General features: G+C 42.5%; 2 protein-coding genes across 2 annotated transcripts in view; one reads left to right on the top strand and one right to left on the bottom strand.

Annotated features, from left to right (window-relative positions):
- Positions 1-1,280: 1,280 nt before the first annotated feature.
- UBE2K (ubiquitin conjugating enzyme E2 K) lies at positions 1,281-22,640 on the bottom strand. Its single transcript, XM_039325268.1, has 7 exons — positions 22,437-22,640; positions 9,073-9,166; positions 7,351-7,409; positions 4,389-4,471; positions 4,196-4,295; positions 3,581-3,709; positions 1,281-2,392 (listed from the first exon to the last, which is right to left on the bottom strand). Exons 1-7 carry the CDS (start codon positions 22,497-22,499, stop codon positions 2,318-2,320), a joined length of 603 nt encoding a protein of 200 aa, XP_039181202.1. The 5' UTR covers positions 22,500-22,640; the 3' UTR covers positions 1,281-2,317.
- A 160-nt stretch (positions 22,641-22,800) lies between these two features.
- Positions 22,801-25,760, top strand: part of SMIM14 (small integral membrane protein 14) — a 32,435-nt gene continuing 29,475 nt past the window's right edge. The window contains exon 1 of the mRNA XM_039325270.1: positions 22,801-23,021. The gene's annotated coding sequence lies outside the window, so the exon portion shown is untranslated. The remainder of the gene's footprint in view (positions 23,022-25,760) is intronic.

Raw genomic sequence — 25,760 nt, 5'->3', positions numbered from 1 at the left:
CACATGATCATGGGGCTGCTCCAAAGGCCGTGTGAAAAAAATGGTCACAGGCCGCTTTTACCAGTGCCGTTGTTAACTTTGAACGGTCACTAAACGAATTGTTTGTAAGTCCAGGACTACCTGTGTGTATATCACAAGCACCGTCCTGCGTTCAAGGCTTTCCTAATTTCATTTTGACATAAATCACAGAACTTTCCTTAGATTTATCAAAATATAAAAGCAAGAGACGTTTTATCCCAGCTAACTACTTCCGAGTTCTTTCTTTTAATGATGCGTAAAGAACAAGGAAATATGAAATCTGTGTTTACACAATTACCACCAGGGTAAATAATATCGTGATGATCTCATCAAAACATAGACCGTTAAAAAAAAAAATACAAACACAAATGGCAAATTGTCAGGGCTGCATTTGCCCCAGCTAGGATTTTAACAAAAATGTTGAGCAGCAACAATTATTGTTTTTTTAAAAAAATAATAAATATCAAAGAAATACCAACCAAAATTAAAAAAAAGTCACATTTCCTTTGGCTTCTGCCAGTGATTTACATGACTGTAAAATAAATCACACAATCAACTGGATGCAGAAATGGGATGTGAAAAAGCAGTGCCTCATATTGCACAAATAATTATTATTTTCTGCGTCATAATATCCGAGACGATCGATAATTTGAATATCTTGCAGAAGGGAATCCTGCACGCCCATCTTGACTGCTCATTATTATTATTTTTTAACAGTAATGTAACGTACGACAGATTAGCAAAAACTACCAGTAGCCCATTCATTGCCTGTTCTTCAGTTAAAACACAAGATTATTAATGTAAACGTTTCTATCTACAGTACATAAGAAATTGGACTAAGAAAAATAATTTGATTATGCTCCATGTGCGCCATTGCATTTCGCTTAGAAGAATTTGCAGGGCAGCGCCGAAATTCTCCCTAACTTTCAGCAAAAAGTAGGTGTTTGGGCCTTATATAAAACTTAACAACCTGGAGTGTTCAGATCTCTCAATCAATACAAAGATACACTGTTCTTTTAGCAGGACCATTCATCCTGGAGAAATTTACTACCGACATTTAACATATATGTAAAATAAAAAACCAACAAGATTTCCAAATGTCAGTTAGGGAAAAATGCACACAAGGGGTGGGGGGTGTCTTGCATAACCCTTTATAAGCAACTGCTAATTATGTCCCAAAAGCTGACAGCATCACAACAGCGTAGGCTAATATAAAAAAAGGGTGGCATTCTCAATGTTAACAGAGACCCAGTTCTTTTCAGTAAATTCATTCTAGCCAGAATTTATTGAAAGAGGTTTGATTCCTGCGGAAGAAATAAAACAGCAGCTCCACTGGTTTGTGCTATGTCCAAAGATCCCAAACCTTTATACAATTGTGTAGAAATTACAACGCTGGAAACACTCGTACGGGGTATTATTCAAAAGGAGAACCACGTGAAGTGGGAAAACTAGGCTAGATGGCACCGATAACCCCACAAATTCTGGAGAGGTCATAGTGTGTGATTATTGCCACTGTGTGTGCAGCTGAAGGGGAGGCTGGGAAGGAGGAGAGTGTTCGGGGTTGTTAACCCCGACGGTGGCGCAAATATCAGAGTCAGCCCCCCGTATTTTGAGTTTCCGAGACCCACCTGGAAAATCTTTAGGCAAAAAAAAGTTACAAGGATGAGTACTCAAGTACTCCGAGTGGTGTTTTGTTCACTTCACCCCCCAATAATTGCTTAAAGTGTCTATGTAAAGTACAAGCATGCAAATATAAGGTCAGTCCACAGGCATGTAGGATCCATTAAAAAAAAACAAAACACGGTAAGGGAGCCGGGATGGGTGACATCAACAACGCTTGATGATTACAGACACAACCTGATGGGTTCTGAATAAAAGTCAAAAAAAAATCCTGGCGCAAATTCCTGACATCGGACTCGGTCGCGCCGCTAACGCTACGGCAGAACAGGTTCCGTCCCCACCAAGTTGGTTTCCGATTTTTAGCCAAGCTCCAGGAATTTACAATATTTAGTAAGGAAAAAACTAAAACAAAAAAAAAATTAAAGTATTTCCCCCTTGGGTTTTTTTTTTTGTTTAAAATTTACACAGATGTTTAATTAGCTTTATTTACAGAGCAGTTTTGTTTTGTTTTTGTTTTTTTCAGTCTCCAATAGGGCCTAGATAGCATCAGGCGAGAATGTCAGTTTTTTTTTTTTTTTTAAAAGAGAATCTATATTGAAACCTAAAAAGAAGAGAGAGGTGGTGACGTTCCTCCAGAACAGGCAAGTTGGGCTACGCTGAAGCAGTTGCCGCACAGGGCTCAGTTACTCAGAAGGAGTTCTGTCGCTCTCTCTACATCCCATGATTTTGATGACAAGGCCACTATTACCGCATTCTGCAAAAAAAAAGACAAAAAAGCAACTGAGGTCAGAAAGGGCCCCGTACTTTAAAAAAAAAACAACCCACAATTTTCACCTGGCTGTAATAGAAAGCACACCTCCGACAAGGGCTAAACCAGGGCTAGGCAACCTTGGCTCTTTGATGACTCCTGGACTTCAACTCCCAGAATTCCTGAGCCAGCATGGCTCAGCTTGGAAACCTCTCCCTTTCCCCTCAGCGTGACTGGCTCAGGAATTCTGGGAATTGAAGTCCACGAATCATGAAGGGACCATAGTTCCCCCACGCTGGCTCAGGAATTCTGGGAGCTGTAGTCCACAAGTCATAAAAGAGCCAAGGTTGCCTACCCCTGGGCTAAACTGAAGCAAGAGACTTAGCACAGAACCGTATGGAATGCAGCTCCACGAAATTTCTCAAGCAGCAGTAGCTCCCACAGAAAAGAAACCACTAAACAGGGGTCTTCAAACTTGGCCCTTTTATGACTTGTGGACTTCAACGCCCAGAGCTCCTCAGCCATGAGGTCCTCAAGACATAAAAGGGCCAAGTTTGAAGACTCTTGTTCTACTCAGTCTAGAATTCTACTAGATCAGAGGCCTTCAAACTTGACCCTTTTATGACTTGTGGACTTCAACTCCCAGAGTTCCTCAGCCAGGCACGCGTGCCTGGCTGAGGAACTCTGGGAGTTGAAGTCCACAAGTCATAAAAGGGCCAAGTTTGAAGACCACTGGTACAGATAGTCCTGCACTTAACATTTGTTTTGTCGCCGTTCCAAGTTACAACAACAGTGGGAAGAAGTGACTTAGGACCCTTTTTCGCACTTAACAACCTATGGCAGCACCCCCAGGGTCACGTGATCAAAATTCAGAGGTTGAATTTTGAGGATCACGTGATCCTCCTTTTGCGACCTTCTGACCCGCCGAGCCAATCAGGAAGCCAGATTCACCAAACAAGCGTGTTAGAGCCGCCGTGATTCGCTTAAGAACGGTGGGAAGAAAAGTCAGGACGTTGTGCAAACATTCCCTTAACCACCGCCCTAGTTAGCAGTGGAAATGGGCTCAGCTATGGCCGTAAGTCAAGGACTACCTGTAATTCTGGATCTTGGGAAAAGGGATTGGGTTAATAAAAAAATAAAATTAAAAGTTTAGCGCACTTGGCAACGGTGCCTATACGAGAAGGCGAGGCTTACCCTATCAAATCCCATAGCACAAAGATTTTCTATCTTCTTGGTATATTCCGGACTAGAAACGGGTGCTCCAGCGTAAACGTGCGCCCAAAGCCGAGCTGTCTGTTTAAACATTTCTGAATTCTGTTTGTACTGTGTCAAAGGAAAAAAAAGAGAGAGAGAGAGGGAGAGAGACCACGTGAAATCTTACAGAAAGGACACAATCTGTATCTAGTGTGGAGAAATGTGTAAATGTGTAATACTCTTGACTTTTTCCTCGGAAAGCCAGCAAGGGGGGGGGGAGCAAAAAGAAAAGCATATTTTTCACTAGCTTGTTTTCAGATTTTTAAAGCTCTTCTTCCTGTTAGGGAAAAAAAAGTACCGTATATGCTGGCGTACAAAGTGACTCAGCGTATAAGACGACCCCCGTCTTTGGCGACGAGCCGCATTCCTAGAAACGTCGCCTTATACGCCGGAAACGACCAGTATTTCCGGCGTATAAGACGACTCGGCGTATAAGACGACCCCCGTCTTTGGCGCCAATTTTAGTGCTTGCGGAAGTTGCCTTATACGCCGGCATATACGGTACCCTTGAAAAAGGGGATTTTCTAAAATGGAAAAGGGATCAAAAAGTTGTACCTGATTTGCCACGACTGCATCTTGAGGGTCATCGGGTTCCGCAGCTGCCAGAAGGGCTTGCAAGGATAACAACACTGTTCTTAAAGTCATCGCTGCAGCCCTGGGGGAAAAAACAAAACGGGTTGGAATTGAGTTCACACGTACACCCTGGCTGTAGATGATGGGAGATAGCGAATGTTGCACGGAACCTTACCACTGATCTTTTAGGATATCCAAACAGATAGCTCCAGTGACTGAGCTAATATTAGGATGCCAGATTTTGGTAATAAACCGCACCTAAAACAGAAGAGAAGCGGTGCTGAAAATCCGCCCTACGTAATGGGCAAGTACCGTACTACAGTGGTCCCCAACCGTTACGACTCTGTGGACTGTGGTAGGGATGGTTTTGTGGGGGTGCATGTCACTTACACAAATGCAGCTCTGTGTGCTTGCCCGCCACGTCTGGATCCCAACGGGCCACAGCCTGGCACCGGGCCACGGACAGGGGTTGGGGGTCCCTGCCGTACAGGACAATTTTACAGTGTTTTAATGGACAATGTCGGCTGGTCCCCAAAGCAGTGATAATCTTAACATCTGCGTTCTTCAGATTCAGACTGGTATTTATTTTGAATTCGTGTTTTGTGTTCTGTGCTCCTACGTAGCCAAAACCTTCATCTAGAGCTCAACCTGTGGGTCGGGACCCCATTTGGGGTCGAACGACCATTTCACGGGGGTCGCCAAACAATGCAGTCCGCCATTTTTTCCCCCTTTCCCTTAGCTGTGCTACTCCCTTTTATTCTATTGGCTTTTGAAAGCCAACAGAATAGACTCTCTTGAATAGAGTCGAATTCTCTTGGCTTTCAAAAGCCAATAGGAATTGTCCAGGCTGTCTCTGCCCTGCTGAGCCCGCCAAAAGTCCCATTCTGCAAACGGTGCTGCACCAGTTGAGTAGTCCTCGACTTACGACCGGTTGAGTAGTCCTTGACTTACGACCGGTGGGGGGGGGTCACGGCATTAAAAAGGTTGAGAACCACTGATCTAGAGTTTTGAGAAAAACGGCCCCCAGATATTGGTCGTGGTGCTCAATACTGTCAAGGGTTGTATTTTGTCCGTGACAAAAAGAGAGCCCGCTGCTACAGCTACAACCACAGTTCCCTCATTCAGACCTTCTCACAAGGACACAAAACCAGACTAATCTCACCTCCCAATAGCTTGGGGAAGACAGGAACATTAAACCTAGATTTTGGTGGGGAGATGATGACAATCTCATGACAATCAGCATCAGAAACACTTACTTCTCCAAGTTCTAAGCCAGGGGTCTTCAAACGTGGCCCATTTATGACTTGTGGGCTTCAACTCCCAGAATTCCTCAGCCAGGCACGCTGGCGGAGGAATGCTGGGAGTTGAAGTCCTCAAGTCGTAAACGGGCCAAGTTTGAAGAAGACTCTTGCTCTACTCGGTCTAGAATTCTCCTGGATCAGGGGGTCTTCAAACTTGGCCCGTTTATGACGCTTGTGGACTTACAACTCCCAGAATTCCTCAGCCAGGCACAAAGGCTGAGGAATTCTGGGAGTTGAAGTCCACAAGTCACCAAAGGGCCAGGTCTGAAGACCCTCTGTTCTAAACCCACCTCTAATCTGCTTCTTGCTTTTAATAAATAATAATAATAAAAAAATCTTTCAAACTAAAGATCCCTGGGAGAAGCTGAGAACTAAGTCAGTCTCTTTCTGCCCCTCTAACTTACTGCATTCCACTCCTCGGTTATTAACATTGTTCTTGAGAAGAAGGGGTGTCTCAAGTTTCAGAACACACGTTCTTGGGGCATAACCTTTCGTTTGATGGCAGCTTTTGTGAAGGAAGACCTCTTGATCGGACACGGACGGAAGCGCAGGAGCAATGTTGGGACTTTGGAGAGCTAGAAAAGTGTGTGGGACAAACTTTCCAGGCCAAAGGGGGGAGGGGGGCAGGTGTGGCCTGTTCTAAGTGGCCTTCCTGAGTTTTAAGTTATCTGCATTTGGACTGTCAAGGACCGAATTTTGGTGGATGAGGCATGAAATTGTGTGCTGAACCACTATAAAGGGCGCTCGTCCTCCCAGGGGTAGTAGGCAACCTTGGCTCTTTTATGACTGGTGGACTTCAACTCCCAGAATTCCTCAGCCAGCGTGCCTGGCTAAGGAATTCTGGGAGTTGAAGTCCACCAGTCATAAATGGGCCAAGTTTGAAGACTCTCTGATCTAGAAGAATTCTAGACCGAGTAGAGCAGGGGTCTTCAACTTTGGCTCTTTTATGACTCGTGGACTTCAACTCCCAGAATTCCTGAGCCAGCATGGGGGAACTATGGCCCCCTCATGACTCGTGGACTTCAACTCCCAGAATTCCTGAGCCAGCACGGCTCAGCTTGGAAACCTCCCTTTCCCCTCAGCATGGCTGGCTCAGGAATTCTGGGAGTTGAAGTCCACAAGTTATCAAAGAGCCAAGGTTGCCTAACCCTGGCCTAGGCTCCTTTTTAAAAATGTGTTGTGATTTATAAGAATTGAGTGAAAGAAGTACAGCTTCACTGGATCATTTCAATTAAAGCTCTTAATTGTATTAGTTGTCACTGATTCACAGATGAGAATATAGAAATTCTGTACAAATTCTGTACAATTATTACTGTTATTATTTCTTTATTATTATTGTTACAGGGGAAAAACCTTACTTCGGCAATTTGCTACAGTTTTATCACTGATCTGTTTTTTTTTTTTGTTTTAAAAGTATCCAAGAAAAATAAACATTTTCACCCATCGGTTCCACGGAAAACACAAACAAGCATATATGCAATTTGCTAATATTATCCTTGACCATTACAAAAAGCGTTCTCGTTAAAAATTCTTATTTCATTGAAATGATATTAGTACAGGTTGTCACACTTAACGCAGAGAGACAACGAATTATTTTTACACAATTGGGAGTTTTGTCGTACAATAAAGCATTTCATAAGCAGGGATTTTTTGACAAAGCATCATAAAAGATAAATGGGGTTTTTTCTTGGGGGGGGGGGGCTGTATTCAATTAGAAAGACCTTGAAGGGGCAGCCAGGACAAATTTTAAAAAAAACACAAAACCACTGCGTAAAAAAGTTTCAACTCTAAATAAAGAATCCAAAGAATTATTCACAATAATTATGTTCACCATACCTTAGGGGGATTAAAAGGATACGTTTCTGGAATTTTTATTTCTAATTGATATCTTCCTCCTATAAAAACCAGAAGATATAACCACATTGAAGACTTATCAGACATTAATTTTTCACAGCGTTGAACTTGCTTTTATGTTAAAAAAAAAACAATGGGATTTTTAAACGTTTGCTTTAGTTCTAGGGCAGAATGGACTCCTTTTATAATGGAGCTGGAAACTGTACTGATTGCCTTCCAGCCTGTTTACCCCTACCATTATAACTATTAGACAGAGTTTGCAAACCCCTTGAGGTGGAAATCCTTTAGAGCATCACCTGTAATACCACACTAATTGCTTTTATTTGTTCCTTTGTCTTTTAAGCCCTTGGCACAATTTACGAAAAGCTGTAATGAAATCCTCCATTTGACTGAACGAAGCTGAGACTATATCCCAATACTCCAGTGACAATTTAAGGGTTCTCCCAAAAAAAACCCCTATATTAAAATGAAAAGAAGTCTCCACAGCTATTCGCTAACCGTTTTAAATGAACATCCAAGTCTTCAAATCGGGTGGGGAACGATGACCCCCCCCCTTTATGACTTGTGGACTTCAGCTCCCAGAATTCCTCAGCCAGCCATGCTGGCTGAGGGATTCTGGGAGCTGAAGTTTACAAGTCATAAAGGGGGCCATTGTTTCCCCACCTTTGCCTTACATCAGGAATCTTCAAACTTGGCCCTTTGATGACTTGAGGACTTCAACTCCCAGAATTCCTCAGCCAGCATGCCTAGCTGAGGAATTCTGGGAGTTGAAGTCCACAAGTCATAAAAGGGCCAAATTTGAAGACCCCTGCCTTAAATGAAGGAAGACGCATTGTACTTTCAAAAAAGTGTTTTCCGTTAACAGTTCCAAGCATTTGTCATTCATATTTTTTTTAGGACAGCTTTTCACCAGATCTTTTCACCAGAGCAGAAAAACACAGATCTCAATGTACTTAAACTTTCTATATATTTGCCTATCAACAGATTCCCCACCAGCTGCCTGGGGATTTTGTTGCTAGGCTGAGTCAAGGAAGGGAAGGTGAGAAAAGAAAAAAATAAATAAAAGTGCCAAAAAACCTGTCCGACAGTTACATTTTCAGTGAAAAAAAATCAACCTATAGACAGTGGGTCCCCCAACCATTTTGGTTGCTATCTGGCAATGACATTTGGGTTGGCTTTTTACAACTTGGGACTTCTAATTCTTAAAATATTATCCGTATTCTGAGAGTTCTCAATGTTCAGAATTTAAATACACATACCTTGAGGATGCCCAGGTAACTGCTTTAGGGAAACAGAATACCCTATATTTTTACCTTGCTCTAGCTGTCTTATTAATGTAAAACTGAATCCTTGTGCAATTGTTTCATTGTGGAAAAACTAGCAAGTAATAATGACCGAATGCCGTTTCAAATATTTAAGATATTTTGACTGGTAAATTAAGCCATACTTCCACCCCCCCCCAAAAAAAAAACAGACCACAAGAACTGTGAGAGTTTACACACCCGCATGAGTACTATAAACCCGACAGCAACTTGGTTATCCTTGCATTAAAGATTAATTTCAGGGGTAAATTACAATATTTATATTTGCAAAATATTTATGGTGTTTGGCAAAGAGCTTTCAAAACATATTGCACTCGCAAGCTTTAGGAATTAGCAAGATTAGAAAAAAAAATCTTAAGATTGGCAGGAAAAAATTACTTGCCTTCATACGGTGTGTCCGGAGGTCCTGCTATTTCTCCTCTTAATTCTGTAAAATTTTCATCTACAAGATCTACTTTAATTTGATTTTTGTTCGTCTTAAAAACAAAACAGAAAAAAAAAACAGTTAGAGGTTTACTATGAATTGGATTCTTTGGTTTTTTTTTTATTTAAATCTAGACCAGCGGTTCTCAACCTGTGGGTCGGGACCCCATTTGGGGTCGAATGACCATTTCATGGGGTTCGCCAAACAACGCAGTCCGCCACTTTTTTCCCCCTTTTCCTTAGCTGTGCTCCTCCCTTTTATTCTATTGGGTTTTGAAAGCCAATAGAATTAGACTCTCTTGAATAGAGTCTAATTCTATGGGCTTTCCAAAGCCAATAGGAATTGTCCAGGCTGTCTCTGCCCTGCTGAGCCCGCCAAAAGTCCCATTCTGCAAACGGTGCTGCACCAGTTGAGTAGTCCTAGACTTACGACCGGTTGGGGGTCGCGGCATTAAAAAGGTTGAGAACCACTGATCTAGAGAGATGAATTAGCCATATACGCTTGTCTTGATAATTGCCTTTTAATTTCAAATTTGAGCCCAATCCTTTCAGTTCTCTTTACATTGATCAAATACTCAATTGTATAGCAGGAGTCTCCAATCCCTGGTCCGTGGACCGATATCGGTCCGCGGCATGCCAGCAACTGGCCCACAAAAAAAAAAAAAAAAAAAAAAATCCCATCCGTGGGATGCAGGCAGCACACAAAACCACGCACCCTCCGGTCCGCGGAAAAACCTCTCCGTGGAACCGGTCCCTGGTGCCCCAAAAGTTGGGGACCTCTGTGCTATAAAACGTTCCACAGGGATCCTTCCAAAAACTGCTAGAAAACAGCAGCCGAGACCCAAAACTATATAAACCACACGGTTGCTACTGCTAGCAATTTCTAGCCTAAGCTTTTGATACGTGGAGCATCAACCCGCTCCTCATCTTCCTAGTAGTTGGGCCGTGCTTCTCTCAACCCCTGATCGTTCAATAGTAGAGGACTCTAACTTCTATAGCTGCACTAACAGTCTATCCCACGACTTTGTGATTTCAATATCAGATCAAAGCTGTAATCCTACCACTATAGACATTCACAGACTGTCATGGTTCCGGCAGATGAAACTCTTCAAAGAACTTCAAGGCATTGTTTACCGGCACGTACACGGTCGAAGCCGAAATCTGAATTCCCTTCCCCTAAACACATAGTATCAAAGTACAGTTCCCTCCTCTAATTAACAGTCATAAATCACATCCTCCAATTAGTTTGAAATGCAGACCTTCCCTCCAGTTCTCCAACCCACCATTCCTTATCATCTCTTATTTCAAACAACCTTGAAAAACATTCTACTACGATGTTGTTATGTCTAACTAATTCCCATACACATTCTTCCTTCCCCCCCCCAAGTCTCATTTAATTCTAACGCTAAAAGTAACACACGTTTAAGGGGGAATTGGCTGCTTCTTCATATATTGTCAAAGCAAGAACATCCGATGTTAGCAGCGTTGACACAGACATTCAATGAAGATATTTTAAATAATATGCAGGTAGTCCTTCAGTGACCGTCTGAGGTTACGAAGCTACCACGGGAAAAAGTGACCGACCGTTTTCCCCATTAAGACCGTTGCACCGTCCCCACGATCACCTGATCAAAATTCTGTTGTTTGGCCCTTGGTATGTATTTATGACGGTTTGTAGCATCCCAGGGACATGTGATTCCGCTTCTGACAAGCCAAGTCAACGGGAAAGTCAGATTCTTGCATATTATTTGGCATGTCTCAATAGGCAGAAGAAGTGTCTTGACCAGGGGTAGGCAACCTCGACTCTTTTATGACTCGTGGACTTCAACTCCCAGAATTCCTGAACCAGCATGGCTCAGCTTGGAAACCTCTCCCTTTCCCCTCAGCATGGCTGGCTCAGGAATTCTGGGAGTTGAAGTCCACGAGTCATAAAAGAGCCAAGGTTGCCTACCCCTGGTCTCGACCAACAGGATCTTGGCTTGGAAGCTCAACAGGTTTAGGATTTGTTAGTATGTTGATAAATCAACAGGACATTTCAAAGCGGTAACTTATACTGGTAAGTGGAGCAATTTACTGGGAAATATCCCTGGAAGAAAGAATGACAAACTAACTTTATGGGTATATCCACATAATCCCCAAGACTGAAGCTTTAACTTGAGAATACCTTCACGTTTCTCTTTTTTTTTAAAAATAATAACATCTTCTCATTATAAGTATTAGAAAACATTCCCCAAATAGTGGTAGCAGGCAACAGGGGTTTATATATTCCACTGTTCTCTGCTTTTCAATCACTGGGGCCGTTTTGCTGGAAAAGCAAACCAAAAGCAACTGCAGAACATGATTGATCAATATTTCCACTGCTAGGCATCTGTGAACATACTTTTAAGGCAAAATAATGATGGTATTATGTGGTGATATCAAAGCTACACCTGTAAAAGGGTCCCGGCTTCTGAATTCTTTTAGCAAAATTGCTCGAAGGGGGGGGGGGGGAAAGCATGCAGGAGGAAAGGAGTCAATAATTTATCTTGACATTTTGTGTTTATAAAGATGCTCTTTCAAGAGGCAACTGGACCTTCTTTTCTTGGAAGACGTTTCGCTTCACATCCCAAAAGCTTCTTCAGCTCTGACTGGAGGGTGGGGAATGGAAGGATTTATACTCCTTGCAGAGGGCTGGTCATTTGCCTTCTTTCAGAGAGTCGTTGAGGCCACTTGGAGGTTTACCTGTGTCCTCAGGTCACCTGAGTGGTGCAAATGGATGCGGGGGACACAGATAAAGTTGCCTCAACGACCCTCTCTTCAAACTTGGCCCATTTATGACTTGTGCACTTCAACTCCCAGAATTCCTCAGCCAGGCACGCGTGCCTGGCTGAGGAATTCTGGGAGTTGAAGTCCACAAGTCATAAAAGGGCCAAGTTTGAAGACCCCCTGCTCTAAAAGAAGGCAAATGACCAGCTGTCTGCCAGGGGTATGAATCCTTCCCTTCCCCACCATCCAGTCAGAGCTGAAGAAGCTTCTGGGATGAGAAGAGAAACGTCTTCAAAGAAAAACAAAGGAAATCCAGTTGCCTCCTGGAAAACTCACCTTTGGGACAACCAGAACCTGGATGAACTGAGACTCTCCATTAACTGTTTATAATGGAGCTTTATTTGCTTACAAAAGGTGTCAACTGAGGTATGCTTTGCTCTCATTTGTATATCCTACACCAGAAAATGAATTCTACACAGGGTTGAAGGAATCAGATTAGTTCGGGGGGGGGGGGGGAACGGCAGATTCTGTCCTGAAATCCATTCGCAGATTAAAATTAAATGTGGACCTAAGTCTAATTGGTCACTTTGCTGAAACTGGAAATCCTTCCCATTATCTCATCTTCCTTTGGAATGTAATTTATACCTCCCTATTGTTTTTAAGTCGCTTAATACTCGCCACGGGCTGCCTGTTTACATCACGCCAAACTTGGTGACTCTCCCCAATTATATCCGACATGTTTACATGTACGGTTAAGAAACTAATGACACGTTTATGTCTAAATAGCACGTATTTTTCTTTTTAGATTGTACTACTTTTCCTAAGAAGCATAAACACATTTGTTTTGGGGATTAACGTTTCTCACAGTCCAATTGCACGTTTGCAATAAACCAACTACCACTTTATCTCCTAGTAGCTAGTCACTCTAGGTGGTCCTTAGTTTTTCTGGGTGTGTTGGAAACGAAGGACCCCAAAGTACTCAGGGTATGGTATTAAAACGGTTGTCGTTTTACTGGAAGTGACCAGAAAGATTTCCATTATCCTTTGGTGCTCGGCAAAGTGGCTTCCGTTTAGATCAATTTTCTTGTTCCTACTGGTTAAAACCATTTTGAAGAGGCTTCAATAATGTTACAATTGGAGTGTATAAATAAAACCCTGCCCTTGTGAAATATTTCCAGCAAGTTTTTATATAGCCAGCCTATACCCTCCACAATTTTTCCGCCTGAGCACAACGTCTGTATTACTGCAAATATTATTGTGTAAAATAATGTTGTTAAACAAGTCGCTCTAGTTCACTACCACTAATTTGCCTCTCAGAGGCCTTTAACAGACTTAGCTGTCTAACCTTTACAAATATTTATTTGGGAGTCTGTGTCTGCAAATGCTAGATTCTTTTTTTTCCCCCACTCTGGAAGACCTACAGTAGAATGAATGCTTAACGCCTCTGGAAGCAATATAATGTACTCATTTTTCAATGGTGATTCCTCCCCCTCCAAAATCAACTAACCTACAACAGTATCCCCACGATCTTTCAAAACTACAGATTGTGAAAAATAAAAATGAAACATTCCCCTTGGCAGTTGTTATTTATGGCCTCCATTAAATACACCTCAGAGTCCACATTCAATCATTTCTCTTCTTCCGCAGCTCAAAGTCAGCTTGTCTTCTCTTAGAAATTCTTCATCTACTGTTGCACCTTTGGTTGAGATAGGCAGCTCCATCACTGGAGGTTTTTAAGAAGAGGCTGGACAGACACTTGTCTGAAATGGTATAGGTCAGTGGGGGTGAACCTATGGCACGTGTGCCACAGGTGGCATGCAGAGAGCCCTCTCTGTGAGCATGGGCGCCATCGCCCCAGTCCCAGGCCTTCAGCTGGGTTTTATAAAACCTTTTCGCTTTAGGCATCTGCTGACATGTGCAAAAAAAAAAAAAAAAAGTTCAATCAGTCAATTTCAACTTCTCGCGGGGAAAAAAAAATCTCGCAAAGTTGGAATTGATTGATTGAACCTTTTAGTGCCACCCAGTCTGCCTTTACCACCACGGCCACGCCCACCCAGCACCCGACGATACATAAGTGGTTTTTGGGTTGCAGTTTGGGCACTCGGTCTCTAAAAAGTTCGCCATCACTGGTATAGGTTCTCCTGCTGGAGCAGGAGGCTGGACTAGAAGACCTCCAAGGTCCCTTCCAGCTCTATTCTATTCTATTCTATTCTTCATTTATTCTATTCTATTCTATTCTATTCTATTCTATTCTATTCTATTCTATTCTATTCTATTCTATTCTATTTTCTCCTGTTGTATTCTATTCTATTTCTATTCTATTCTTTCTCCTGTTCTGTTCTGTTCTGTTCTATTCTATTTCTAATTCTATTCTATTCTATTTTTTCTCCTGTTCTATTCTATTCTATTCCCATTCGAACTTACAACGGCACTGACCATTTTTCACATTTATGACTGTTGCAGCATCCCCTTGGGTCACGTGATCAAAATTCAGATGTTTGGCAACTGCTTCATATTTCTGAAGATTGCAGCGTCCTGGGGTCATGTGATCCCCTTTTGCAACCTTCTGACAAGCTAATTCAATGGGGGAAGCTGGATTCACTTAACAACCATGTTATTAGCTTAACGTCAGTGACTCACTGTGGCAAGCAAGGGCGCAAAATGGGGCAAAATTCACTTAACTGCCTTGATTAGCGACGGAAATTTGAGGGGTCAATTGTGATCGTTAAGTCGAGGACTACCCGTATGACCCCTTTTTTTTTTGTAGACCTATCTACCTTACTACCTGAACTGCTTTTCTCGCTGTCTTCCCATCTCATTTATGATGCTTTCAGTCTCAAATACCTTAGAGAAGGCAATCCGACTCCCACAAAAAGTTGCCACCACGTTCTGATTTCCAGTATGTCGGATGGAACACCTATCTATCCAATACATGGAAAGGAATTAATGTTATTGTATTGAATTAAAGTATAATATGAAAAAAAGGAAATCCATCTTCTATCCTGGCTATCTTTGGAAAATGTGGACCAGGCATTTCTCTTCTGTTCTATTGTGATGTTTATTTGGAAAGTGCTTCATTAAAAAAAATCTGCTTCTCGTGGATTCTGCCTTCTTTGGTGCTGCACAACAAAAACGTGATCATGTTTGTGTTTAGTTTACTAAATGCAGCTTTCCCGATCACTCCCGCTTCTTTGTGCACGCTGAAGCACACAGTCAAGGAAGACTCTGAAATGTTTTTTTGAACACGGCAAGCTAGTGGCGCGTCATTTTGCAGCAGATGGATGAGCTCTGAGAATACATACAGGTCAGCTCCAAAATAAGGGGAATACAGGGACGCTGATTCTTAGGACGAGTGAAATGGGACAGCAGCCAAAAATATAAAGGTCTTATTTCTATTGATTTTTCATGCTAACAGTCATAAACTTCAAACCAGCTTCTGTATAGCAAAGGACAACTTTTGTCATTTTCTCCTTTTAAAGTAGGAAACTTGCTTTTCCAAAATTTTGCGTCTGACATCCGCAAGATGAGGAATGCAATTTTATATTAGCATTCGGCTAACGAAGAAAATAACTCGGGACAGCATTGGAAGAGTATAGCTCCCTTTCTCACAAATAATCAACAAGTACCTAATTATTTTCACCGCGGACGGTTTTCTCCACATTTGAGTTTGCAAGATGGCCGATTTTAACGTTAATATAATTTGCCTATGGGACATAACCTTCCAACGACTGGATATGTTGCAAAGGCAACATTTGCTAAGTTTAATCCATTTCTAGTTGGGTATGTTTCATCTCTACAGCATTTTGCGTCAATTGAGAATCGGTTTGAACTCGAATCTTTTAAGGTTCCTTCAAAGTTGTATATTATATACCCGTCCACATAGGCTTGATTTTTAGGCTCACCCCAAAACTAGAGCTTATTTTTGCGGTAGGGCTTATATTAGGCCTATCCCCAAAAAATCAAGCTAGGGCTTATTTTTTAGGCTAGGTCTTATTTTTGGGGAAACACAGTATGCTGCCTACATTTTTTTTTATTCTACAATTTGTGATACTCTACAGTGCTCCTTTGAATGACTTGTTTTTGCTCCGCCTTCCTTTTTTTTTCTTCATTGAAAGGCATGCTTCCATTCAAATATATCAAGGAGATATATTGTAATGTTCAATCGTGTAATCCTCGGAACATGTCATGCTATTCACAAAATGTTAACAGCCAACTGCAGTGATTCATTAATTGTTATAATTCTAAATTACACAGGAAGCTTCCATGTAGTTACTGTATTTAGTAAATACAGGAGGAGGGCAGTTAATGGTATATTCCCCTTGTGCACAGATGTTACAAATTACAGTTTGTTAACATCTAACCAAGCTTTGATAATGCCCGGCCGTATGGAATAGATTAAAAAAGATGGAAATTCCTTGCGGAAAAATGGTCATGTTCTATTTTTCCACTGAAACCTTAACCTTTTTTTTTTTTTTTTTGAAATAGATACAATCAAATTTAAAGCTGTCAATATCCCATTTTAGATAACATTCTTAGGGAGCATATCTGTAAATCAGGTTGGGTGTGCTGAACTCAATATATTAATCATATTCAGTGTCTTCTATTTACTTCTAAAACACTTTATGATGCCTCGATGCTTGAAAATGGCAATTTTTCCAATTCATTTTTGGGGGGGAAACCCACATGGCAGAATTTTTGAAAAAATGGATTAAAAATGAATCCAGTTGTATTTTCTAAGCCAGGGCTTTTCAACCAGTGGTACGGGTACCACCTGTGGTACATTGGCACCTGGCAGGTGGTACGCAACCATCCTAGAAAAGTAGTAGTAGGTGAGGGGAATGAGCTGAATCGGTGGCAACACCGCACAAGCCTGAGCGAGAGACGGCTGGAGCTGCAGGGCTGTCAGGGCTCAGCGGAAGCGCCAGGATCAGTGCTGCTTTCCAGCTGATCGGCACTTCTTTGGGACTGTCAGGGCTCAGCAGAAGCACCAGGATCAGTGCCGCTTTCCAGCTGGAGCTTGGCGCTGATCCTGATGCTTCTGCTGAGCCCAGAAGAAGCGCCGATCAGCTGGAATGTTGCAGCATCTCCAGGGTCTTGTGATTTACATTCAGATGCTTGGCCACTGATTCATATTTATGACGGTCACAGTGTCCCAGGGTCATGTGAAGGGACCAAAACCTGCTGCAACCACCCAGCAGACGGGGGGGGAATAAAAACCAAACACCCCCCCACCCCATCCCCGTTGCCAATCCCCAACAGAAATGCTCACAACAATGAAAACCTCGGACAGGAGGAAGAGCGCCGCTGGGTGGGCAGGCAGGTGTCTTGCTCGGCTGTGGCTTGGGGGGGCAGTTTTTTCAGTGCCATTGTAACTTCGAACAGTCACTAAGCGAACTGTTGTAAGTTGAGGACTACCTGTACTTGATCACTTTTTTTCCTTTTATTTTATTTTTATTTTTTGGGGTCATCAGGTTTTTGACACCTTGCTAGGCGACTGGTGGTACTCGGATGTTGCCATACCCTAAAAGTGGTACAATGGGTGAAAAGGTTGAAAAGCCCTGTTCTAAGAAATCTTCATTTACATTGTGTGTTTAAAAGACTTCATGAAATAGTTGTTTTTTTTTAGTGAAACCTATTCCAGATAAAAGGAAACGAAGATTGTAGCTATGTGCTTTTAAAAAAACTGAATCAATCTATAAAGAATTATTGCTATGTTCAGTAAAATTTATAGGCATGTCAACAAGCACACCCCATCGATTCGTTTTAACTTTTTCATTGTATTTCAAAAAAGAGAGAAGGAACAGGGTTGACATGACAGCAGTATTCCAGTATTTGAGGGGCTGTGACAAAGACGAGGGGGTCAATCTATTCTCCAAAGCACCTGAAGGCAGACAAGAAACAATGGATGGAAACTAACCAAGGAGAGAAGCAACCTGGAACTAAGGAGAAACTTCCTGATAATGAGGACAATTAACCAGTGGAACAGCTTGCCTCCAGAAATCATGGGCACTTCATCATTGGAGATTTTTAAGAAGACAAGTCACTTGTCTGGAGTAGAAGACCTCCAAGGTCCCTTCCAGCTCCATTCTATTCTATTTCAACACGCGACCTACTACTTCCTACTACTAGTATCAAAGTGCGTTAAGTCTTCCACTAGAAAGGGCTGCACAAGTAATACCTGCAGAGGAGATGTCCAGAAAGAACATCAAGACTAAAGTTTGCTTATGAGCATCTAGATCAGTGTTTCTCAACCTTGACCATTTTAAGGCATGTGGACTTCAAGTCCCAGAATTCCACAGCCAGCAACGCTGGCTGTGGAATTCTGGGAGTTGAAGTCCACATGCCTTAAAATGGTCAAGGTTGAGAGACTCTGATCTAGATAAAGACCGGAACCTCTGGAACAATTTGGTCTGGAGATTCAACAATTGTTTGGCCCTTTGGACTTCTTGGTGAGATCCAAAGACAGCATTTGATCAGAAGAACCCAATTACCAACAATAAAGCATGGGGGATGGTGGAAATGATATGGTTTGTGGCTGCTTTGATGCATCGTGGACCAGGAGACCCGCCTCCAAAAGGATTTTAGTGGTTTTTTTTTTAGCCCAGTTGGGTAAGAGACAGTAAGTCTGCTGTTTACAAATATGAATCCAGCTTTTATTTTTCCAAATTATCAGCAGCTTACTCTAGTTTTTAGAGGACGCTGAACTGGATGATGGCTGACCAACTCCATCCATGGCCAGATAGCACAGATCATATACTATGCATCTTGGTCCCGATTTTAAAACTTAAAACTGCTTTACGGTTGGTAATGCAGAAACAGCCCTAGCGCTGATGACGTTATCTAGGTTTGGGTCATGAAAACCTGCAAGAAACCAACCAGGTTTAGAGAGCACAAAGGACCTCTTAGAAACAGCATTACCAGCTCCTTCATTTTTCTTTGCTCAGCTGACATTAGGATGGCAATATTGAGGGAAAAACTACTTCAATCAAATGAATACTATCTCCAGAATTTAAAACCATTGTAAAAAACAGATAATTCCTGCCAATTATTACCGATAAATTTTCTACTAAAACAAGGACAGATACAGACATCACATCCTTACGTAAATTATGAATTCAAATGTCCTTTAGAAAGCAGCCCGTTTACAAGCACTCCCAATTTTCTAGAAGTGTGATTCTCCATCCAGCTATATAAACCAGGTTTTGTTAAGTGAATGTTAGATGGGGTTGTCCTCGACGTAAAACCACAACTGAGCCCCAAATTTCTGTTGCTAAGTGAGACATTTGTTACATGAATTTTGCCCCATTTTACGATCTTTCTTGTCACAGTGGGATGGAATGGATGGAAACTAACCAAAGAGAGAAGCAACCTAGAACTAAGGAGAAACTTCCTGACAGTGAGAACAATTAACCAGGGGAACAACCTGCCTCCAGAAGCTGTGAATGCTCCAACCCTGGAAGTTTTTAAGAAGAGACTGGACAGCCATTTGTCTGAAATAGTATAGGGTTTCCTGCCTGAGCAGGGGGTTGGACTAGATGACCTCCAAGGTCCCTTCCAACTCTATTATTATTACTGTTGTTAAGTGAATCACTGCAGTTAAAATAGTAACATGGTTAAGTGAATCTGGCTTCCCCATTGACTGTGCTTGTCAGGTGGCAAAGGATGAACATAGGACCATGGGACATAGCAACAGTTATAAATATGAACCAGTTGCCAAGCATCTGGATTTTAGTCACATGACCATGGGGGGATGCTGCAATGGCCGTAAGTGTGAACAAGGTTCATAGGTCAGATTTTTCAATGCCGTTGCAACTTTGAATAGTCACTAAGCGAACTGTTGTAAGTCAAGGACTATCTGTGCACCCCATGCTTGAAAAGTTAACGTAGAAGCAAGCTAAAGCTCCTTAAACCACGATGGGATACATCTTTGTTGGGATTTATTTTATAGCTGTTATAGAAATAAATTTAAAAATTGGGTTGACTGGATCTTTTTATACAATAAAGTTGAAAAATGGCACTTTCAAGGTGTTCAGTGCTAGTTCCCGAGCTTATTTTACTTTCTTTCAATTATCTTTGTTTTAACATACAACATTAAACATTGTTTCAGAGTTCAGTGCTTACATTTCAGGAAAATATATTCCATCGGAAGGAAAGATCTATTTCTATCTGGCTGACATTTTACTAATGTTGAGGAAGAGCAGAATTATTACCACCCTAAATCTATGTCAGGGATGGAATAAAAAATTTCTTAGTTGTAAAATAAACTAGTATTGAATACTGAGTAGTATCTTGTTCAAAATACTTCACATTTGGTGAAAATAAGTGAAAATAGCGCTGAATTACAGTAATGGAAAAGAGCAGACTAAGACCATACATAGCACTCTGAATAAATTGGAGTAAGACCAGGATACAAATCTAATGCATTATAACGCTCACTTTTTTACTATTATCAGTTGTGCCAATATTGTATTAGATATGTATATATCAGTGGACTAAGAACATATGAATGAAGAGATAAAGGGCCTTTGGAAAGAACATCATGCTAATTGATAATACACAACGCCAACAGAATATATTTTGAAATGAAAGAACTGCTTTTTAATGTGTGCTCCGTCAATTTTTATAACCCATTATGTAAGTATTGAGAAGAATCTTTTAAAAAAAAAGAAATCCTCTCAATGAATGCTCCTCCAAATAGCAATTTTACTCATGAACATTTAAAGTGTGAAACAAACAGTTCTTTTAATCAATCAATGGTTATATAGGTTATAATTACATCTGATTCTTTCCATATCTGTGTAATAGGGAAATATAGGTGCTCCATCTTAAATATATTTGGCGGTCAATAATTTTTCCAATAGTTGGTACATTCTAGTACAGCTTCCCACAGCCCATGCATTTTAATACACCATCCATGCACCGCATTAAGGTATGTTGTTGACTTGTTTTGGGCTTAGCTTTTTGTACACAGGAGGCCAGCAAACAGACCATAGTTTAAGGCTTACTCACTGCAATTAAATAGACTACTACACCAACACCTAGGCCTTTGTAATTTCCTTCCTTCCTTCCTTAGTGCTAATTTATATTTCTGGCTTGCTCAAGCTCTTAGCCAATCTGTAAAGGTCCAAGGCAAGTTTCCACAAAGACCCCAGATTACGCTGCCAGGATAAACCCTCAGCAACCAGGGCACATGACGCTCCTTTTAACTTAAATCCCACTGGAAAAAACTTCCTCTGACCTGGTCAACTGGATGGAGGAGCAGGCCTGTAAGGACACATCCCAACCTAGATGAAAGACTGCTGGGCCGATAAATGGAAAGAGAAAGATTGGCTCTCTCATTAGATTTTTATCCTGCCTTTATTACTGTATAAGTAACTCAAGGTGGTTAAAGATACCTAAGGTTCCTTCATCCTCCTATTTTCCCTGTAACAACCACAACCCTGTGAGGTGGGTCAGGCTGAGAAAGAGGGAACGGCCTAACCAAAGGCACCCTTTAGTTGCTGCCAAGACAGAACTAAAACGCAACTGACCCAAAGGCCCCCACCAGCTTCTAGCCCATATACAAGACTAGAACTCCCAGCCTCTTGCTGACTGGCCCAAAGGCCCCAAGCCAGCTTTTACGCCATATACAGGACTAGAACTCCCAGCCTCCTGCTGACTGGCCCAAAGGCATCCATCCAACTTCTATGCCATATACGGGACTACAACTCCCAATCTCCTGGTGACTGGCCCAAAGGCCCCCAGCCAGCTTTTACACCATATACAGGACTAGAACTCCCAATCTCCTGCTGACTGGCCCAAAGGCCCCCAGCAATCTTCTAATCTAGGCCATATACAGGACTAGAACTCCCAGCCTCCTGGCAAATGGCCCAAAGGCCCCCAGCCAGCTTTTACGCCATACACAGGACTAGAACTCCCAATCTCCTGCTGACTGGCCCAAAGGCCCCCAGCCAGCTTCTAATCTAGGCCATATACAAGACTAGAACTCCCAGTCTCCCGGCGACTGGCCCAAAGCCCCCCCCCCACCTTTCTCCCCTTAGGGCAGGCCTCTGAAACTCCCAACCTCCTGAGGATCGGCCCAAAGGCCCCCCCCAGCTGGCTTTGGTGCCCGAGGAGCTAGAACTCCCCATCACCTGGTACCTAGCTGGCGAGGATGCTGAGGCTTCGAACAATTCAGAAAATTACACATATCCCCCCCCCCAAAAACCTCTAAAACGAGGCCTGACACTTCAAGGGCTCAGCAGCCTTTAAATTGGGATTTTGGGGGGGGGGAATCAGCCCCTTGAAAGGGAAAGGATTTAAAAAATCCTTTCCCTTTCAAGGGGAAAGGGAAAGGATGGGGGAGGGGTAGACCTACCCCCCTCCCCTCAACCTGCCTGCTTGCCCCCCCCCATTGGGCTGCCCCCCCCCAAGACCTCGCCCCGTCCCCTGCAGAAGGAGAAGCCCCAGCAGGCCCCCTGAGCGCTCTCCCCCCCGGGCAGCCGAGACGAAAGGCAGGCCGGGGACCCAGGGCCAGGATGAGGCCCCCTCCCCGCCGCCCCGGGGAGGGCAGAACCGGGGGGGGGGTGGAAGCCTGACCTCCTCGCTCTTCAGCACTTCTTTGAACTCCCGCTTGATCCGCTGCACCGCGATGTTGGCCATCTCGGCAGCGGGACCCGCCGAAACCCAGGTCGCTCCCGCCGCCGCCGAGCCGGGCCGAGCTCCGCCGCCAACCGTCACCACCGCCGCCACCGCGGGAGAAACTCCGGCGGCCCGTCCAAAATGGCGGCCGCGCCGAGCATGCGCGTTGCGACTCCCGGAGCCGGCCTCTTCCTCTCCGTCATAGTGGAGAGGGCGGGGGTGGGGCGCGTGCGGCGCGGCGCGGCGCCGGGCTGTGGGCGGAGCCCAGGAGGAGGAGCTCGCCGTGTCGTCATTCGCCGGCGACGGCGTCGTTTTTTCCCTGAGGAGACCGAGCGGATTCGGTTGTTTTTGTTTTTTCCTCCCCCCCTCACGACGTCCGAGCCTGCGAATCGCCGAGCTGAGCGGCGAAGGCTTTTTTCCCCCCATGGCGGGCGGGAAGGCTCCTGTGAGGAAACCTGCCGGCGCCTTCTTCTGCCTTTCGGACCCCGCCTTGGGCTCGGAGCGGGACAGATTAACGCCGGGGAAGGCTTGAGGCCTAGTGAGGTGGGTGTAACTGCCTTCTGAAAGGGGAAGGGTTGGCAGGCTGACAGGCCCGTGTATTTGTGGGTGTATGTTTGTGTTGGAGAACAGGGATGAGTCCCTTCGGTGTAATGCTCTTCTGCACAAATCTCAAAGTAGGGGGTGTTGTACTGCACTCCGTTTTGTTACTTAAGGCGTGCTGAAAGGGATGGCCTGCCCTCGTTTTTATGTATTTTATTACATTTCTACGCTGTTCATCTGTCTACCGTGCGCCTCAGGGCTACTTACAATACTGTAAATAACAATAAAGAAATTATAAGATTAAAACATTCAGACATGGAATAGAATAGAATAGAATAGAATAGAATAGAATAGAATAGAATAGAATAGAATAGAATAGAAAATATGGAACAATAGAATTGAAAATATGGAATAGAATAGAATAGAATAAAACTCAGAATAGAATAGAAACAGAATAGAATAGAAAATATGGAATAGAATAGAAACACAGAATAGAATGAAAATATGGAATAGAATAGACTAGAAATACAAAATAGAATAGAATTGAAAATATGGAACAATAGAATTGAAAATATGGAATAGAATAGAATAGAATAAAACTCAGAATAGAATAGAAACAGAATAGAATAGAAAATATGGAATAGAATAGAAACACAGAATAGAATGAAAATATGGAATAGAATAGACTAGAAATACAAAATAGAATAGAATAGAAAATATGGAATAGAATAGAAATACAGAATAGAATAGAAAATATGGAACAGAATAGACTAGAAATACAAGATAGAATAGAATAGAAAATATGGAACAGAATAGAATAGAATAGAATAGAATAGAAAATATGGAATAGAATAGAAACATAGAATAGGAATAGAATAAGCTAAAACATTAGAATTGCTACGAAAAGAGATTAAAAGCCAGTGCGTAGATGGGCTGGAGATGAGATCTTATACAGGTAGAAACGGTTTATTTAGTGACCATTCAAAGTTACAACAGCACTGAAAAAATGACATGACTATTTTTCCACACAACCATTATGGGATTCCTAAAGTCACATGATCCAAATTCAGACTCTTGGCAACATGGCTCGTATTTATGATGGTTGCAATGTCCCGGGTCATGTGATCCCTTTTTGCGACCTTCTGACAAGCAAAGAGAATGGGGGAGCCAGATTCTCTTAACAACCAGGTTACTAACCAATCAACTGCAGGGACTCACTTAACAGCTGTGGCAGGAAAGGTCGTAAAATGGGGCCAAATTCACTTAACATCTGTTTTGTTTAGCAACAAAAATTTTGAGCTTCATTGTCGTAAGTTGAGGTCTACCTGTACTAGTCAACTAGCCACTACCAAAGTTATAATAATAATAACAATAATAAAGTTGGAAGGGACCTTGGAGGTCATCTAGTCCAATCCCCTGGAACCTGTCTGTTTCTCCATGTTTGATCCATACTTCCTGAATATTTATAGGTTTCACATGAAGATAATGAGATATTTCGGGATTCTCGTTTTTCTAAACGCATATCACAACTTGATGGGATTGACACAATTTAAGGCCTTTCTATAATCAGTGAAGCACACAACCTTTTTTTTTTTTTTTTGTATTCTTTAGCTTTCTCAGTTATCCAATGTGCATCAGCTTAGAGCCACACTTTAAAAAGTAAATGGAACCCCAGGACCTAACAGTATCACTGAAAATTCATCTATTATTTGTTCATATTTCTGGGCCATCTAACTCAACTCTGTAAAATGACTTTGGCAGTTTCTCAAAATTAAAAAGAAAATATTACATATAAAAAGAACAATACTGACCCAAGAGAACAGATAATAATAATAGTAGTAGTAGTAGTAGTAAAGTTGGAAGGGACCTTGGAGGTCATCTAGTCCAACCCCCTGCTCAGGCAGGAAACCCTACACCATTTCGGACAGATGGCTGTCCAGTCTCTTCTTAAAAACTTCCAGTGTTGGAGCATTTACCGCTTCTGGAGGCAAGTAGTTCCATTGGTTCATTGTTCTCACTGTCAGGAAGTTTCTCCTTAGTTCTAGGTTGCTTCTCTCCTTGATGAGTTTCCACCCATTGCTTCTTGTCCTGCCTTCAGGCGCTTTGGAAAATAGCTTGATTCCCTCTTCTTTATGGCAGCCCCTGAGATATTGGAATACTGCTATCATGTCCCCCCTTGTCCTTCTCTTCGTTAAACTAGACATACCCAATTCTAGCAATTGTTCCTTATATGTTTTAGCCTCCAGTCCCCTAATCATCTTCGTTGCTCTTCTCTGTACTCTTTCTAGAGTCTCAACATCTTTTTTACATCATGGTGACCAAAACTGGATGCAGTATTCCAAGTGTGGCCTTACCAAGGCGTTGTAAAGTGGTATTAATACTTCACGTGATCTTGATTCTATCCCTCTGTTAATGCAGCCTAGCACTGTGTTGGCCTTTTTGGCAGCTGCAGCACACTGCTGGCTCATATTTAGGTGATTGTCTACTAGGACTCCGAGGTCCCTCTCACAGTTACTACTATTGAGCATGGTGCCACCTATGCTGTACTTGTGCATTTGGTTTTTCTTGCCTAAATGTAGAACCTTGCTTTTTTCACCATTGAATTTCATTTTGTTAGTTAGTGCCCAGTGTTCAAGTCTGTCCAGATCCTTCTGTATCTTAAGCCTGTCTTCTGGAGTGTTGGCTATTTCTCCCAGCTTGGTGTCGTCTGCAAATTAGAAATGCATTCTTCCATCTCATCCA

Source organism: Crotalus tigris, unplaced genomic scaffold (assembly GCF_016545835.1).
Source record: "Crotalus tigris isolate CLP2741 ecotype Arizona unplaced genomic scaffold, ASM1654583v1 scf7180000024321.1087588, whole genome shotgun sequence".
NCBI lineage: Eukaryota > Metazoa > Chordata > Lepidosauria > Squamata > Viperidae > Crotalus > Crotalus tigris.
The sequence above is the reverse complement of the archived record's forward strand: the minus strand, read 5'-3'. Positions and strand labels throughout refer to the sequence as shown.

Coding starts and splice junctions, on each gene's coding strand:
- UBE2K (XM_039325268.1), bottom strand. CDS start 22,499: ATGGCCAACATCGCGGTGCAGCGGATCAAGCGGGAGTTCAAAGAAGTG. Junction 7,410..9,072: donor TCCGGACACACCGTATGAAG/GCAAGTAATTTT, acceptor TGGTTTTTATAG/GAGGAAGATATCAATTAGAA. Junction 4,472..7,350: donor ATCCTTTTAATCCCCCTAAG/GTATGGTGAACA, acceptor CTTCTGTTTTAG/GTGCGGTTTATTACCAAAAT.